Source organism: Bos indicus x Bos taurus, chromosome 20, assembly GCF_003369695.1.
Source record: "Bos indicus x Bos taurus breed Angus x Brahman F1 hybrid chromosome 20, Bos_hybrid_MaternalHap_v2.0, whole genome shotgun sequence".
Taxonomy (NCBI): Eukaryota; Metazoa; Chordata; class Mammalia; order Artiodactyla; family Bovidae; genus Bos; species Bos indicus x Bos taurus.
Window position 1 is genome coordinate 5,570,574 of NC_040095.1, and position 18,524 is coordinate 5,589,097.

At 39.3% G+C, this 18,524-nt stretch overlaps 1 protein-coding gene across 1 annotated transcript; it reads left to right on the forward strand.

Annotated features, from left to right (window-relative positions):
• Positions 1-238: 238 nt before the first annotated feature.
• Positions 239-17,444, forward strand: C20H5orf47 (chromosome 20 C5orf47 homolog). The gene is made up of 5 exons (XM_027520527.1): positions 239-509; positions 9,794-9,882; positions 11,621-11,720; positions 13,640-13,678; positions 17,258-17,444. Exons 1-4 carry the CDS (start codon positions 419-421, stop codon positions 13,657-13,659), a joined length of 300 nt encoding a protein of 99 aa, XP_027376328.1. The 5' UTR covers positions 239-418; the 3' UTR covers positions 13,660-13,678; positions 17,258-17,444.
• The last annotated feature ends 1,080 nt before the right edge of the window (positions 17,445-18,524 follow it).

The window sequence follows — 18,524 nt, forward strand, 5'->3', positions numbered from 1 at the left end:
CAGGGCTCAGGGCCCGAAGAACGCCGGGCTCAAGCACGGCCACAGCCAGGAGAAGCCGCGGGCGGCAGCGCCAGGGAGTCCAGGTGCTGGGGAGCTGCCCCTTGGCTTCCGGTCCGGGGCCCTCGCGGCCTCCTCCCCCGCGCCCTCCTCGAGCGAGCCGAGCAGGCGCATGCCGGCGGCGCGAGGCGGCAGAGCGGCTGGCTGGGCGGGCGGGGCCAGCGGGTCAGCTGACCTCTCCATCCGTCTCAGCAGCCATTTTACCAGGGGCTCGAGTCAGTTGAACGGTCGGCTTCTCAGTCTCTCCCCCGCCGCCACACCCCCACCGCCGCCGCCACACCCCCACCGCCCCTCCGTGGGCGGCTCCGGGTTAGTCGCTTTGCTTAGCGGCCGTTAGACCACAGGCAGTGGGCCACTCGCCATGGACAGCCCTCCTGTCGGTCTGGGGACGAAGAGACGAGTCCGAACTGCGCTTCGGGATTGCCCCGAGAAGCCGCAGAAGTGCAATGAAGGTCATTTGAAATAAGCCTGAGATCCGAATCCGAGAGGGGAGGCTATTGGAAGGAGCTACTAGTGTCTCTCAGGATGGTGGGGGCCTTGGCCTAAGTGTCCGTATTCCTTTTAGGACTCATTGAATTTATGAGTTAGCCGAAGGAGAACCGACACCTTTAAAATGCTGTCTCTTCCTCCTTGAAAACAGAGGAGAGGATGTCTTTATATTTTCATTCTACCTGACTTCCCTCATAGCTCAGTTGGTAAAGAATCCGCCTGAAAAGCAGGAGACCTGGGTTGGATTCCTGGGTCGGGGAGATCCCTTGGAGAAGGGAAAGCCTACCCACTCCAGTGTTCTTGGGCTTACCTTGTGGTTCAGCTGGTAATGAATCTGCCTGCAATGCAGGAGACCTGGATTCGACCCCTGGGTTGGGAAGATCCCCTGGAAAAGGGAAAGGCTACCCTCTCCGGTATGCTGGCCTGGATTATTCTATGGCCTCTATAGTCCATGGGGTTACAAAGAATCAGACGTGATTGGGCAACTTACTCTTCACTTTGTGTCCTTCAGGAATGTTTTATATTCGAACGTTTTTTCTTCTTTAGGTTTTTCATATATCTTGTTAAATTTTTTCCTAGGTATTTGATCTTATATTCGGTCGTGAATGTGATTTCCTCTTCCATAATGTCCTCTGAATGTTGTTTGTGTATATAAGGCCTCTTGATTAAAAAACAAAAAGTTTCAGGAGAGTTGAGAGTTATACACTGGGTAGTATACCACCATAGTCAGAATCGAGAACATGCACATCACCTCAAAAAGTCCTGCCTCTCTTTTGACAGCCCATCCCTCTAGCTGTACTTAAAAAAATTAATAGTTTATTGAGATATAATTCACAGTAGACTGAGTTTGCTCATTTAAAGTCTGTAATTCAGTGATTTTTAAAAATAGTGTTGTGCTACCATCATCACAATCAATTTAGAACATTTTTATTACCTCCCCCCAAACAAACCCTGTACCCTTTACTGTCACTCACCATTTCTTCTCACTGCACCTAACCCCAGCCCCAAGCGAGCACTCAACTATTTACTGTCTCCACAGATTTACCTATTCCGGGCATTTTGTATATATGAAATCATGCAGTACGGGCACTTTTGTGATTTGCTTCTTTCAAGTAACCTATTGATTTTAATTGATTTTTAATTTTTCGGTTGCTACACACAGGCTTTCACTAGTTGCAGAGAGTGGAGAGGACTCTTCTTTGCAGTGTACGGGCTTCTCGTTGTGGCGGCTTCTCTTGTGGCGGCTTCTCTTGTGGAGCACAGGCTCTAGGCACTCAGGCTTCAGGAGTTGTGGGCTTAGCATGTGGAACCTTCCCGGATCAAGGGTCAAACCTGTGTCCCCTGCATTGGCAGGTGGATTCCTATCCACTGTACCACCAGGGAAGTCCCTGCTGCTGCTGCTGCTAAGTCGCTTCAGTCGTGTCGGACTCTGTACGACCCCATAGACGGTAGCCCACCAGGCTCCCCTGTCCCTGGGCTTCTCCAGGCAAGAACACTGGAGTGGGTTGCCATTTCCTTCTCCAATGTATAAAAGTGAAAAGTGAAAGTGAAGCCGCTCGGTCGTGTCCGACTCCTAGCGACCCCATGGACTGCAGCCTACCAGGCTCCTCCATCCATGGGATTTTCCAGGCAAGAGTACTGGAGTGGGTTGCCATTTCCTTCTCTAATGCATGAAAGTGAAAAGTGAAAGTGAAGTCGCTCAGTCGTGTCTGACTCCTAGCGACTCCATGGACTGCAGCCTACCAGACTCCTCCATCCATGGGATTTTCCAGGCCAGAGCCTGTGGATTTTTGTATGTTAATTTTTGATCCAAGTACTTCACTGAATTCTTTTATTATTTGAATTAGTTTTGTCATTAATGCTTAATGATTTTCTGGGTATGCTATTATATTATTTGTAAATAGATATAGCTTTATTTTTAACCTATTTTTATGCCTGCAGTTGATTATTAAATTATTATTGTTTAATTGCTCTAGCTGATACCATGAATAGAATGTTGAATAATAGTAGGGATAGTAAGCATCCTTGTCTTGTTCCTGATCTTAGGGGAAATGCCTCTAGTTTTTCCCCATTAAATGAAGTCTTGTCTTTAAGACTAAGGCCTGTATGTTTAAAACATTAAAATGTATTCTTCAGTTTTTATTTTCTTCATTGTTTTTACCAGGAATGAATGTTGAATTTTGTCGAAGACTTTCTTAGATTTTTGGAGATAATATTTTTTCCTTAGACTTATTAATATGGTATGTGATAATAGATTTCATAAGATTGAACGAACTTTGTCTTCCTGAAATAAATCCCACTTGGTTATAATGTATTTTTTTTCTTAATATGATGTTGGATTCTGTTTGCTAATAATTTGTTTAGGATTTTTGTTTTGGAATTTGAGACAGTTTTTCTTTCTTTATTTCATTTGGTTTAGGTATCATAGTTAAACTTAGTTCATAAAAGGAATTAGGAACTTTCCCTTTATTTTCAATGCTCTGGAATAGTTTATAGAGCACTGAGAATATTTGGTATTTGAAGATTTGGTAGAATTCTTTTGTGAAAACATCTAGGTCTAGTTTTTATGGGATAATTCCTTAATAATTTTCTCTGTATCTTCTATGGAAATTAGTCCCTTTACATTTTCTAATTGGATTGGGCCAGTTTTGCTAATCTGTATTTTTCTAGGAGATTATTGCTTTCGTTGTTTTATTTCTTTGCATAGAGGTCTGCTCAGTAGCGTCTTGTGATTTTTAAAAATTATTTGTGTTTCAATGGTTAGTTCCCCCTTTTCATTTTTGATGTATCTGTTTTTTTTTTTCTTGATCAAGTTCACCAGTGTTTTATTTTGTTAATTTTTTAAAACAGAGGATTTTGGTTTGTTAATTAGGTGTTTTATTTTTCTAATTTCTTTCTCAATAATAAAGATAAACAATAAAGATAAAACTCCATTATTTCCTTATGTGTACTTTCTCTTGGTTTACTTTGTCCTTATGCTTTTGTTTTGAGCAAAAAATTTAATTTTTCCTTCCTTTTTGTCAATAAAAGTATTTAGCACCTGAGTTTTCTTTCTAACTACTTTAAATCCCATAGATTCTAATAAATGGGCTTCCCTCATAGTTCAGTTGATAAAGAATCTGTGTGCAATGCAGGAGACCCAGGTTCAGTTCCTGGGTTGGGAAGATCCCTTGGAGAAGGAAATGGCAACCCACTCCAGTATTCTTGCCTGGAGAATCCCATGGACAGAGGAGCCCGGCAGGCTACAGTCTATGGGGCTGTAAGAACTGGACATGACTTAGCCACAACCAGACTTCCTATTTGACAGGAATTAATTACTGCTTTAAATCCCATAGATTCTAATATATAATGTTTTTATTGTCACTTAAAAAAATTTTCATTTTTGTAATTTCAGTTTGTATTACCACTTTCACTCTAGAGTTGCTTAATAGATTTGATTTTAAAAGTTTCCAGGACTTATTCTTTTTTTCTTTCTTTCTTTTCTCCTGGTAAGCTCTAGTTTTATTGCATTGTGATCAGAATGTTGTTTGTAATGTCTCCACTTTATGAATGTTATTGATGTTTATTTTGTGACCCAGTTCATGAACTCTGCTTCTGGTTCTTTTTCTCCAAAAGCCAAGAGAGAGGACTGGCCTTTTAAGTTGTGTTTCTTCCTTTAAATTCATGCTTGCTGCTTTAACCAAATCAGTTCCATTAAATTGCAGGCTTTTGGTCCTTTATGTGGTGTCTGGCCTTTTAAATCACACATTGAAATTCTTTCCTGTAGTCTGTGCTGTGATCTGCCTGGTTATCTTCTGTAATAGTATTTTGAGATTTAGGGTGCATTTCATCTGTTTGCTCCAGCTCTCTTGCAGGCACCTCTTCTAGTGTCCCTCCTTTCTCTTCATTGTTGGCCACAAAGCCTTGCTTAGGGTGAGGTTTAAGCAAATAGGATCGTAGTGCTGTGATTTAATGCTTTTTCTCATTTTACTTATATTAATTTTGTATTTTCAGCATTCTCTCTCTTCAAGTAATGCTGGGGGTATGGTTTTGTGAAGAATCCTTGTCAAGTTTTTTGGGGAGAAATTTTGGCATGTTTATTACTGTACCCTGTCTCTCTCTCCCCTCCCCCTGCTATTCACTGTAGCTACCAGAAGTTCTGCACTGAAAGGTTTTGAACAAGAGAAATAGTAGGAACAGGTTTACTTATTTCATGCTGTTTAGAGGAGAGTTGGAGGCAGGCAAGAATAAAGCCCAAGTTGAAAAATACATGAATAATTTGTTTGCTATCCTTTTTCAGGACTTAATTTTACTTTGCTAATTTAATTTACCTAAATTAATTTTGATAATTTAGAAGTATAAAACTGTACTGTATGTAACTTGATTGACTCCTGAGAATCAGCTGTGGTGGGAAACCTTCAGAGATTCTTCATCAGGGGCACTATTTTAGACTTCATATCCCTCCAAAGGTCCTGTTGTTAAAAGGTGCTCAGGTTTTTTGTTTTGGAGTTTTATTTTTTGGCCCCTGAACTGGTGATCTAAAAAATTAGGAATAGTGTAAGACATTTTAGCATTAGGTTTCCAGTTCCTTTGAATAATAGAAACAGACAAAAGACTCATTCTAGAAATTACGAGTATGGTGGTAGTGGTGAGCACTTCAACTTTAAAAAGGAGAGAGCAGGAAGAGAGGAAAGAATAAAATGGATCCAGTATTGCATTAGCACCAGCAGATCAAAGAGAAAAACAATAGTCCAGCAGTAAGGTAGTAGATTAGAAATGAAGAATATTGAAAAACATGAAGAAGCTCATGGGAGAAGGGAAAGGATGCATGAATGAGTACTGGAGATCCCCACATAAGTTAGGTAGAAACGACAGGATGGCAAAGAGCTCAGATTGTGGAACCAACTCTCTGCTTTTTTAACTTTGTGCTGAGCTAGAATAGCTTTCCTCTAGTTGGCTGCCTGCTGGAGTAGGAGATGACGATAATTCGGTTTTGTTTTGAAGTTTGGTTCTGAAATTTTGAAATTTTTTGCTGTTCCTTTGTGGCAGGAATGACATGATCAGAGCTGGGGGAAAGATAACTGGGAGTGAGTGAGAGTGGGAGAGATTGGAAGCCAGAGACCAGTTTTGAGGCGGTGATAAAAGGAAGTATAAAAGGCCTGAACGAAGACAGTAGCAGTGGAGGGGGAGTGAGCAGGATTGATGCCTGGCTGGAAGAGGGAAAAGGCCAAGTCTGAAGTTTCCGTGCTATGCAGCTGAGGCGATGATCAAGCCACTAACTTTGGTGACCACTCTGCTGTGCTTTTGAAACCAAGAGTAGTATCAAGGGAAGGAGGTAGACTTATATTTCAGTCAAGCCAGAGAGTGCTTAAGTGTTTTAAGTCTTACTCATTCTTGGGTGTCTTTAATATTAACATTAAGTGTGCCTTCATTGAATACTTAGGCCTGGCTCTCTGCAAGGAACAAAGGTAAATGCTTTATTCAGTAACATTTATTTAACATCTGCCATATTGTAGACACTAGGTTAGGTGCTAGTGACACAGAGGACTCAGGCAAATGTTTTACTCTCAAGGGACTTTTACATGAATAATGGAAATACAAGCTAGCAGGCATCAGTGCTGTGAGAGAGACATCTTGGAAGGTCTTTGATAGTTCAGGAAAATGGAGACAAAGAAGAAATCAAGGTATATGAATGGAGAAATTGTGAGTGAGTTGGTAGGTATCTTCAAGAGCATTGACTTTGAAGTCAGAAAGCCATAATCTTGGTTCTCTCATTTACTAGCAGTGTAATATTAGCTAAGTTAGTTAACTGTTCCGATGTTCAGTTTCTTTTTCTATAAAATCAGGATAATAGTTCCTACCTCAATGAGTTACTGTGAAGATTAAGTGAAGTAATGCATGCAAAATGCATAGCACAGGGTTTGGCAGAGAGAGTAACATGCCAGTAATGTTGGCACACTCAGCAGAAGTAGCTTGAGGAAAGAGAGGGTGATTGTCCCAGGGTCTGGACACTAAATATTTATTGAATGAGTGAGAAATAAATTTTGTACCACATTGTGGAATGCCTTGGAGACTCATTTTATGATTACTGAAGATTTTTGAATGGTGGAGTCAAGTTATCAGAAACACATAGGCTTCCCTGTGGCTCAGATGGTAAAGAATCTGCATGCAATGGGGGAGACCTGAGTTTGATCCCTGGGTCAGGAAGAGCCCCTAGAGATGAGAATGTCTACCCTCTCTGGTATTCTTGCCTGGAGAATTCCACGGTCAGAGGAGCCTGGTGGGATACAGTCCATGGGGTCTCAAAGAGTTGGACATGACTGAGCAACTAACACACACACACATATACTTCTGGAAGATAAGCTTATAAGCTGTTGCTGCTCCTAAGTTGCTTCAGTCGTGTCCGACTCTGTGCAACCCCACAGATGACAGCCCACCAGGCTCCTCTGTCCATGGGATTCTCCAGGCAAGCGTACTGGAGTGGGTTGCCATTGCCTTCTCCAGTGCATGCACGCATGCTAAGTCACTTCAGTCATGTCCGACTCTGCGACCCTATGAACAGCAGCCCACCAGGCTCCTCTGTCCATGGGATTCTCCAGGCAAGAGTACTGGAGTGGGTTGCAATTGCTTTCTCCAGTATAAGCTGTGTGTGAGATGTATTGTAGTTTAGAAATCCGGGCATGTGTGCTCAGTCATGTCCCACTCTTTGCGACCCCATGGACTGTAGCCTGCCCGGCTCCTCTGTCCATGGAATTTTCCAGGCAAGAGTTCTGGAGTGGGTTGCCATTTCCTCCTCCAGGGGATCTTCCTGACGCAGGAATCAAACCGTGTCTCCTGTCTCCTGCACTGGCAGGTGGGTTTTTTACCACTGTGCCACTTGGGAAGCCTCTTAGAAATCCAGGGGCTGGCAAGTCAGTAACTCTTCTTAATGTTTCGGGCAAGACTCATAAGTCAAGCTGGTTCTATATTATCCAGAACTTGGGAGATACAACCATAATTTTTATATAGTAGAGCTTCCCTGGTAGCTCAGCTGGTAAAGAATCTGCCTGCAGTGGGGGAGACCTGGGTTCGATGCCTGGGTTGGGAAGATCCCCTAGAAAAGGGAAAGGCTACCCATTCCAGTATTCTGGCTTGGAGAATTCCATGGACTCTATAGTCCATGGAGTCTCAAAGAGTCAGACCCAACTGACTTTCACTTATATATAGTAGAGGGTGATGAATGCTATTGTGGAGGTACAAATAAATGCTGTGGAGGTGGTGAATAATTGGGGGATGAAGGAATTAAGGAAAGCTTCTTGGTGGTGGATGTGGCTCCGTGAGATTTACACATGTTCCTGAGATAATAGGGGATTATAGGTGGGGAAAACATGTAAGCAAAGTACCATAAGGATCAGTGATGGATAATGATTAGAGAAGGAGGAAAATATATTTAGACTGGATCAGAGTGTTTTCAAAGAGTAGAGACAGATTTGAAGCATAAGTTGAAGCTTCAAATTTGAAGCATAAAATCTAGGTATACAGGGGAGCCATAGCCTCAGTAAAGTGCCCAAAATAAGTAGAAGAAATGATTTTGCCTTTTTTTCTTTTTCTCTTCTCTATGCTCCTTGACATAGTTTATATTTCTCACTAATACAGATAGATATGAGGGTGCCTATCTTGACCTCAAGGAGTATATATATCTAGGTTAGGTAAGACTTACAAACAAAATGTTTGGAAATGACACAAGTACAGTATTCCAAAGGATGTAGGTGCTTAGAGGGAAGGATACATGTGGGTATATGAAGAGCAGAGTTTCCCAAACTTGTTATTTTCCTATGTTATATCTGTACATCTGTACTATAATTTACTTAATATATTTATTTAAATAGGTGCATTTTTCCCTCTCAACTGAATTTCTTTTTAGAACAGTTTACATCATTACCTCAGTGGAAAGCATGTATCATTTTCCATAAATAGAAATTAACTAAAAAGAATCTAATAAAGGAAAAACAATATTATTAAATTCTAGCCAAATAGGTTGTCTTCTGGAAGTTGCTGCAGTCATAAAGAGAGATGAGCAAGTCTTAGAAAAGTTTAAATGACATACCAGTTCCAAACTCTGACTTTCTCCTTGATATAATCAGAAGATTGGAAAAGAATTCAAAAGGGAATGAGTTTCTTTTCATGTGAGTTCATATTCATTAGTGCTGTATCTGTGCCTGGCTCAGGATCAGTGGTCTGTTCCGCACAAATGGGGCATGCCAGTTTAGAACATACTCTGTTTCACTCAACAAATGGAGTATTGATTGTGTATCTAATTTCTATACTGCTGGACTTCTAATGAATAGAACACATTTCTCAAGCAAACAGCATGATAAATCCTGTGGTAACTGAGCATAGGGTGCTTTGTGAAATCAGAGAAGGCCCTCTGCCCCTGGAAAGCTAAATACTGGATGAGTCGAAGAAGGCCAAGTAGAGAGCGGTGGCCTGGCAGGAATACAGCGGGGAAATGTTGGGGTACATACAGGGTGTTGCAGGCAAAAGAACAAACATAAGCACTTTCAGGGAACACGTGCTCCTTGTGCTTTGATTTTGTCTTTGGATACGCAAACCCTTAGGCTTTCTTCTCACGGTTAATATTTGGGAAGGCAGTATGGTTTATTGAGTAGAGTCCGGAAGCTTATCACTCTGACAGACCTTTATTAGAACCTACTATGTGTCTGGTAGCATAGATAGATGAATGCTACACACAGGGACACTGCCCCACCAGAAGGTCACAGCATGGTGAAGGAAACTATACATATATGCTACTGTGCTGAGTACCTTGAGCAAAGTGTTTCTGGAAGCAAGGGCTGTGGGTGTTTGAGGGGAGAGGCTGTAGAAACCTATGAGCTGAGTTTTGAAAGCAGGTAGATATTTGCCTCACTGGTGTGTGTGTGTGTGTGAGAGAGAGAGAGCATGCCTAGGGCAAGGTGTGGTTTTCTGGTATTTGTTTACTCTGTTGCTAACCCTTCTGGGGCTCACCTTTCAAGTTGGAAAGGGAAGGAGATCTAGGCACCATTAGATAGTTTACCCTTAGTTTTCTTGTTTTATTTTTTTCCAGTATAGTATTAGTTAATTGGTAAACTGCTATTATCTAGTCATCTGAAATATATCAACAAGTGTAAAAATCCCCAAAGAAAGCTTGAGACATTTATAGTTGTTAATTATCGGGATAGTGAATTCTGTAAAGTATGTGCTGACTTGATATTTTACCTTGTTTCTCTCTCTCTGTTTTTTTAAAAATTAGGTTTAACCCAGAAGAATTTAGCTAAAGAGTTTGACTTCCCCATACCTTTGAGTGAAACTTCCAAAATAATGAAGAAGAAGAACAAAAAGGTATATTTTTGCACAGGGGAATGAGTGATATTTTGAATTTTAGATTAACCTGTTTAAATACAAATGTGTGAAGAAACTCAAGACATTGAAAATAGTTCCATCTTTTGAAAAATTAAGTTTAATGAAATGAGAAAACTAGAATTAATGATCAGAAATGAAACTGGGTTTGAAAATGTTTATTAACCATGAAGAATATCCCTTCCTGTGTTTGAAGATATAAAATATATTTTAACCAAAGTATAACTGTGAGCTTTTTCAAAGCATGAAAATACATCTTCTATAGAATATAACATGGATTTCACAGGAAAGTACAAGGTATCTATGTTGTTGTCACAGTGCTCTTTTAAGGACAAGGGATATACATTGTTTCTAGCAGGAAATCTGACAAGCAAGGACCTTTATGCTGAACCCTTTTCTTGTCTAGTTGTCCACATGTCATGGTGACTTCAGTGTTTTAAACATATTCAAGATCAGTTATTCTAATCTTTGTTTACCACCGTATGTTTTACACTTCATTTTAAAGAAATCATTAGTTGATAATGACACATAAATTATATTATTTCTGAGTTTTAAGTTTTTTTTATTTCTAATCCATATATGGTATAGAATAGCATTCAAAGTGACTGACTCTTTCAGCAAGTGTATTTTGAATGAGCATTTAATCTTCCCAGTATACTGAGAAGTTTTTCTTCCAAGAACCAATTCCTCTTGGACAATAGCCAATGTTTACCTATAACTACTGTGGGCCAGACACTAGGTGTAAATGCTGTATGTATATTTTTCATGATTTCTAATAATCCAATGTATGAAGTTACTCCTAGATGAGATTAAAACGCTTGCCTGATATTAAGCAACTGGTTAAGTGGTTAAGCTGGAATTTGAGCCTAGATTTCTCTGTTTGCTTCTGTGGTCTCCATTCTTCCTATTCTAGTATATTCATGCTCTCTGGTAAGTTTGCTTTGGTATGTCCTAGGAGAAATGTTTAAGTATTAACTAGAATAATAAAATACACTAAAAAATCATATCATGGCCCAGTGGTTTATACATAGGAATAGAAATTATTATTTTTACTACCTTTCAAAACAAAATTGAGTATGTTGAAACCATAGGACTTACTGGACATTGCCTTTGAAAGACCTTGCCTTCATCCAGGAAAGTTTATTTATTTATTATAAATTTCCCCAATTATTTATTTTTAATTTTTTGGCTATGCCATGCAGCATGTATGATCTTAGTTCCCCAACCAAGGAACAAACCGCCTCCTGTGGAGTCTTAACCATTAGACCACCAGGGAAGTCCCCAGGACAGTTAGTTTAAATACTACAGAGAGGAAATACTAGGAAGTTAGAAAAAGATACCAGAGAATTCAGTGAATATGGGAAAGCAATTTTGTTTAATTTTTAGATCTCTGAGTGCTTTGTAATGATATCAAATTGACATGCACCACAGTTGACTTGGGGCTTCCCTTGTGGCTCAGCTGATAAAGCATCCACCTGCAATGCGGGAGACCTGGGTTCGATCCCTGTGTTGGGAAGATCCCCTGGAGAAGGGAAAGGCTACCCACTCCAGTATTCTGGCCTAGAGAATTCCATGGACTGTATAGTCCATGGGGTTGCAAAGAGTCGGACACGACTGAGTGACTTTCAGTCATCACGGTTGACTTACTTCTAGTTGTCTGCATCACACTGTAGTCCACATTCTCTGCTTAGTGTTCCTTAACTGTGCTTATCTTTTGAAGGTTTTAGTATGGAATGGAGTGTACAAAATCATTTCAAAAATGCTTGAAGAAAATGAGAAATATAGACTTAGGCTGAAATGCCAACAGTTGTCTAGAGAAAGTAAGTAAACACAATTTTCATTGTATTAAAGAGAGCTGGCTTCTCTAATACTTTATTTCTCTTGGATCACATTAGACCAGTAGTTTTCCTCATTGTCACATTCAGTGCATAGCACTGTAGATTCGAGGCTACCATTGTATCACTGTTCATCATAATTAAAAGTACAGAGCATTGTAAAGCACTGAGTGTAGAATAGACCGCAGGTGTAGCTATGTGTGGAGGAGTGCAGAAAGTGAATGTTGACTGAGCTTCCTGAGCCAAGGAAACATGTTTGTCTCTTAAATCTGAAATCTTTTTGTTAAATCTGAATTTGAATGAGCGAGTAAGTGAGTGAAAGTTGTTCAGTCTTGTCCAACTCTTCGATACTCCATGGACTGTAGCCTGCCAGGCTCCTCTGTCCATGGAATTCTCCAGGTCAGAATACTGGAGTGGGTATCCATTTCCTCCTCCAGGTGATCTTCCCTTCTCCAGGGGATCTTCCCTTTTCCAGGGGATCTTCCCAACTCAGAGATCAAACCCAGGTATCCTGCATTGCAGATGGATTCTTTACTGTCTGAGCCTCCAGGAAAGCCGGGTCACAAAACTCATCCATATAGATGGAGAAAAGCATTTTAACTATATTATAGTGTACATTCTGTGTTACTTCATACAGTCACTTCGTTTTCATGATGCTGCAGTCCAATTTAATGCATTTAGCAAACTCTTCCCTTGAGTTATAGCCTTGATGTCATTATTTCATTCCTGGAAAACAATTCATAATTTAAACCATATTTAAAACTACATCAGTTGATGTTGTGGTCAGAGCAAAATTAGATGTAATCTAGTATGTTTATTAAAGTAATTGGAAGTTCTGGATTCTCAAACAGTTAAGCTGGATACAATTTATGTAACAATGCCACATGAATTGCTTAATCATAAGTGATTTTCTTTCCTTCACATGCATGTCCTAATACATATATTACCATGCTGAATGTTTCTGTAGGTTTTTAGTATAGTTACTCAGTGACAACTTTTATTTTGACAGTCTGTAAATCTGCAGAATTTGATTTTGTGAAAAGTATTTTCATAAGATAATAATTAAAACAGAATGTTGTAAGCAATATAACACTGGAGACTCATTACTGTTCTTATAATATTGCATTCATAATAGCATGAATTGTTTGCAATAATGGTATTTATACTAATGTTCACATTACTGATACTCTGCTTTGCTTTGCTTATCCAGTTAAGAAAGAGAATGAGGCAGGAGAGGGAATTAGGAAAAAGCTGTCAATGGTTTCTTAGGTGACAAGGATGCTTGTATAGGCAGAGAAATGTGCAAAAATATCGACATTGTTCTGTTAATCCAGATCCAGTTACTCTAATAAATACACTAGATTACATCTAATTTTGCTCTGGCCATTACCTTGAACTTGTTAAATTCTTTTGTGCCTCAGCAGTAGGCCTTCTGAGCCCAGGTGGCTCAGTGGTAAAGAATCCACCTGCCAAGCAGGAGACGTGGGTTTGATCCCTAGGTTGGGAAGATCTCCTGGAGAAGGAAATGGCAACCCACTCCAGTATTTCTTGTCTGGATAATCCCATGATCAGTGGGCTACAGTCCATGGGGTCACAAAGGAGTCAGACATGACTGAGGGTCTAAACAACAATAGGCCCTCAACTAAACATCAGATGATTTAATGATCTTGTAAAGATTATTTAGCAACTTAAATTGATATGCTGTGTTTTCCAGAAGCTGCATGTTATAAATGAAAAGTATCTTTATAATTCATTATTTTATTACAATTTTAAATAAGATTATAGAAGCTAATAATTATATTTTTAAATGTATTATAATTCTTATTCCTTAATATATGTTTATTAAGGAAAAACCAGTGCCAGAGACCAACTTGAATTTTCTTTATACTTTATCTTGTTCCTAGATTCAAAAGATACAAAATGAATCTTCTTGTCATCTTCTGGTAAGAATACACTTAGATAAAAATTAAAAGGTATAGACTTTTCCCTTCGCCTTTTACATTCTACCATCTCCAACCTTTAGTTGCCTAATTCCAACCTGTTTTCTTTTTTAAACCCAGTGTTTGACACCTAGAAGGCATTCATTAAATGTTGATTGAAATTTAATAAGCTTCATTCAGGCCTCATATTCACAGTGCTATTGAAACTGCTCTCACCATGGTCCAACTTTTTTTGTTTTTTATTTTTGTTCATGTATCTGCTTAGTTCTCTTTTATTTTTGAACATGCTGTCACATTTAATGTTATCTTACTACTATTCCTTCAAAATTTTTTTCTTACTTATGACATTAAAGACCGTGTCATGGTTCTCTTTCTACCTTTCTGACTATATTTTCTGTGTATCTTTTACTTGTCCTTTTTGCTTCCATCTAATAACGAATGCTGCCCTTGGAGTAACTGTTGGTCCTCTTCTCTCTTCATGGGCTTCTCGGGTGGCACTAGGCAGCGGTAAAGAACCTGCTTGCCAGTGCGGGAGGCATAAGAGACACAGGCTCAGTCCCGGGTCAGGAAGATCTCCTGGAGAACGGCACAGAAACCCACTCCAGTGTTCTTGCCTGGAGAATCCCATGGAGAGAGGAGCCTGGCGGTCTACAGTCCCAGGAATGGAACCCAGGTCTCTGGTACTGCAGGCAGATTAGTATTCTTTAATCTGTAACAGCTCTTCAGTCTTTCTTTGTCTTTTATGATATTGACAATTTTGAAGAGTGCAGGCCAATTATTTTTCAGTCTATCCATCTGGGGTTGCACAGAGCTGAACATGACTGAAGTGACTAAGCACGCACATTCTCTCTTTACATACATATTCTGAGATAACTCACCTGTTTTGTGGCTCAATTACTCTTTCTGGGTGTATGACCCTTAAATATCTATTTCACTTCTGACCACTGGTCAAGTACCTCTGAATTTATTTAGGTTGTTCTACATTTACTTTAAATGCTACATGGCTTAAACTGATCATGTCATCCCCCTTAGTGTTTTTTTTTTTTTTTTCCCAGTTGTGCCCTGGTTTACTTATCGTCTGGACTCTTAATTCTTAGGGATAGGTTACACCCAGTTTGGTAGGGTTTGGGAAGTAGTAGAAAAAGTAAGTAAGATGGGCTTTGGTGAAGAGAAATTAGACTTTTATAAGTGAGAATGTGGGGGAAGGGAGTATATGGACATCAGCAAATTCATGGAGTCCAAGAAAGTGTTTATAAATGTACAGTTTTATTAAACTTATTGAAAGTAGTCATAGTAAAGAAGGGTATACAGTATACTGAAACTTTGTTTCAAATGGACTCACCTGGATACTTGGCCAAGGATCTGTACTTAATTCAGTAGGCAATGAAGAAACATGGAATGTTTTCTTAATGAATTCTAAAAGATTTTCAAATGTATATACAAATTGCAAGAAGAATGCAAAGACCTTCAGAATACACTTTGCTTGGGTTCACCAGTTTTTACATCTTGCCACATGTGCTTTGTCATTATCCTGCTCCCCATTCCTCTTTCTCTGTGTATGTGTGTAAAGCCTTGCCCCTTAATACTTTAGTGTGTATATCCTAAGAGCCAGGATATCTTTATTTTTACAACCACACTAGAAATATCAAATTCAGAGCATTTAACACTGATATAAAATTTTTATAAAATCTATAGTCTGTATTCCAATTTTTTCTTGTGCCATTAATGTCCTTAATGGGATTTTTTTGTTACAGAAGATCTGAATCAAAGGTCATGTATCATATTAATTGTAATGTCTCTTTAATGTAATGTATTAGTCACTCAGTTGTGTCCAACTCTTTGCAACCCCATGGACTATAGCCCATTAGACTGCTCTGTCCATAAGTTTCTTGGAGTGCGTAGCCATTCCCTTCTCCAGGGGATCTTCTCAACCCAGGAATCAAACCCAGGTCTCCTGAACTGCAGGCAGATTAGTATTCTTTAATCTGTAACAACTCTTCAGTCTTTCTTTGTCTTGTATGATATTGACAGTTTTGAAGAGTGTAGGCCAATTATTTTTCAGTCTATCCATCTGGACTTGCTGATAATTCTCCTGATTTGATTCACATTTTGCATTTTTGGTTGGTACATTATATAAATAATGTTACTTTCTTCTCAGAACTTCACATCAGGAGTGATGAGGTCTTCATTTATCTCTTGTTGAGGATGTTAACTTTGATCTGTTGGTTAAGATGTCCAGAACTCTACTATACACAGTTACTGTTCTTCCTTTTATAATTAGTAAGTGTTTTATGGAAAGATAATAAGAAATTATGCAGATATCTTGTACATTGTCAGTATAGGACATTTCAAAGCAGTGGGTTAATCAGGTGTGCATTTTAAAAAGAATCTGATGTCATTTTGTGAAAACGTGGAATGGAGGCAAGACAGAAGGTGAAAAAGAAAATCTAGGGATTGTAATAGCAGACCAAGGGAAAATTAAAATGCACTTGAAAAGTGGAGAGGACACAGATGACTAGATGTAGGGAAATATATAGATGATACTAAGGTTTGACAATGAGTAGGTAAGAAATAAATTGAAAGAGTTGGTTTTATGAACCTACTTAGTTTTATTTTGGCATGTAGGATTTCAAGCAGTAGGTACTCAGGTGAAAACTGTAAGCATTTGGAAGTGTCGGAGCCCGTGTGATACCTATACTGCAATAAGTGTATGCGGTTCTGGCAGTAGGTGCACATGAAACCTCAGTGTGGGGGTGGAGGGAGAGGAGAGGACTGAGAACACAGTGTCGGGCAGTGCCTAGGATGAAGAGGAAGTCTCAGGCTCTCGAAGAGGGATCCTAGGGGCATAATTAGGAGTGATGAGAGAAATGATCGAGAGAGGGGACACAAATGAAGCTTGCAGGAGATCGAGGGACTGATCTCAAAGGGGCTGAGTTGCAAGGAGGGCATTGACCTTGTTCAGTGACAGTATAGGGGTATGAAATGCTGTTCAGAGTTCCAACACTTAGAAGTAAAGCAAAAATTCCAAGTGTTGACAGTGGCCATCCTTGCAATGACTTTGCTTGTGAGTGGCTGGAGTGGCCTGGTGATAAAGGCCTGTGGTATAGTGTTTTGTGGCACAGTTCTTATAATTGGGACTGTTGAAGTCACCAAGGGTATTGACAGGAACTGGGGAGGAGAAGAAAATATGAGTTGAGCCCATCAGAAGCTTTTTATGGTCAACTAGAAAAGGGGGCTTCCCTGGTGGCTCAGATGGTAAAGAATCTGCCTGCAATGCAGGAGACCTGGGTTTGATCCCTAGGTCGGGAAGATCCCTTGGTGAGAATACCCACTCCAGTATTCCTGCTGGGTTAGCCCCATGGACAGAAAGGAGCCTGGAAGACTGCAGTCCATGGGGTCGCAGAGAGTTGGACACTGCTGAGCAAATTAGCCCACATAGAGAAGGTAAAAGCTATCAAAACAATAAGTGCAGGGAGTGGCTAACTGTTGCTTTGCTGTATTAGAAACGTTACAATTTTTCAGTAACTACTAATTACGACATTTTATATTAACAAGAATTCAATTTTGTCATCTTTTATTTAGGTTTAACCTATTTCTGGATCTGTTTACCAAAGAAGATTATGAAGAGTTTAAAGATAGAATTTTAACTTGTCATAATTATATGGTTTGTTGGAATTAGAACTTTAACAGTTGAGCAGAAGAAACTACGCTTTTTATCAATTAGTGTTTCTTTGAAAATTAATAAAAATTTTAAATGTTGTTATATGCATACAGGTATTATTTTGAGAATTAATACTTATTCCATACTCATTAAAATTAATATTTTACATAAAATTTAAATTAGCATTTCAGTATAATTGCATGCATTTAAAATTGCCAACTTTCCCTTTTAATAATGAATCTGCAGCCGCTGTTTTATTTTTCTTCATATCGATTTAATTAAGTTAAATTTGGATTCACTTAAATTATTTTTGGCTTCCTCAATTTTTCTAAATTTTTCAATTATGATAAAAACCTACCATTTACATAGAAATTGTTTGAGGTGTTTAATAGTTATTTAAGCCATCTTTTTATCTGAGGGAAAATTAGTAAATTTATGCAAATTCTATATTATAATGTGGAGTATTTTGGAGAAATGTTGGATGGAGATCAAAGACATTCTTCTCCTTTCTAGGCTCCTAATTAGATACATTTTTAAGTGGATAAATGAGAGATTTAGAACTTTGAAAATAATTTAGAAGTGTTTTTCAGTGAAGTCCCTGTTTTTCTATTCAATGTTAGTAGTAATCTTCTAGTGCCTACAGCAGTTCTGCTTTTTGCTGATGTAGTCTCTCTCCCTAAATTGTATCAAAGACCGGAGCTAAAAATGTAGGGGGGAGGAGACAAAAAGATGTTTTCTCATCATCAAGCTCCATGTGCACTCCTTGCTTCTTTCCCTGAGTAAATTCAGTTCAGTTCAGTCACTCAGTCGTTTCTGACTCTTTGCAACCCCATGGACTATAGCACACCAGGGTTCCCTGTCCGTCACCAACTCCCAGAGCTTGCTCAATCTCATGTCCATCGAGTCGCTGATGCCATCCAACCATCTCATCCTCTGTCATCACCTTCTCCTCCCGCCTTTGATCTTTCCCAGCATCAGGGTCTTTTCCAGTGAGTCAGTTCTTCCCATCAGGTGGCCAAAATATTGGAGATTCAGCTTCACCGTCAGTCCTTCCAATGACTATTCAGGGCTGATTTCCTTTAGGATGGACTGGCTTGATCTCCTTGAAGTCCAGGAGACTCTCAAGAGTCTTCTCCAACACCACAGTTCAAAAGCATCGATTCTTTGGCGCTCATCGTTATAGTCCAA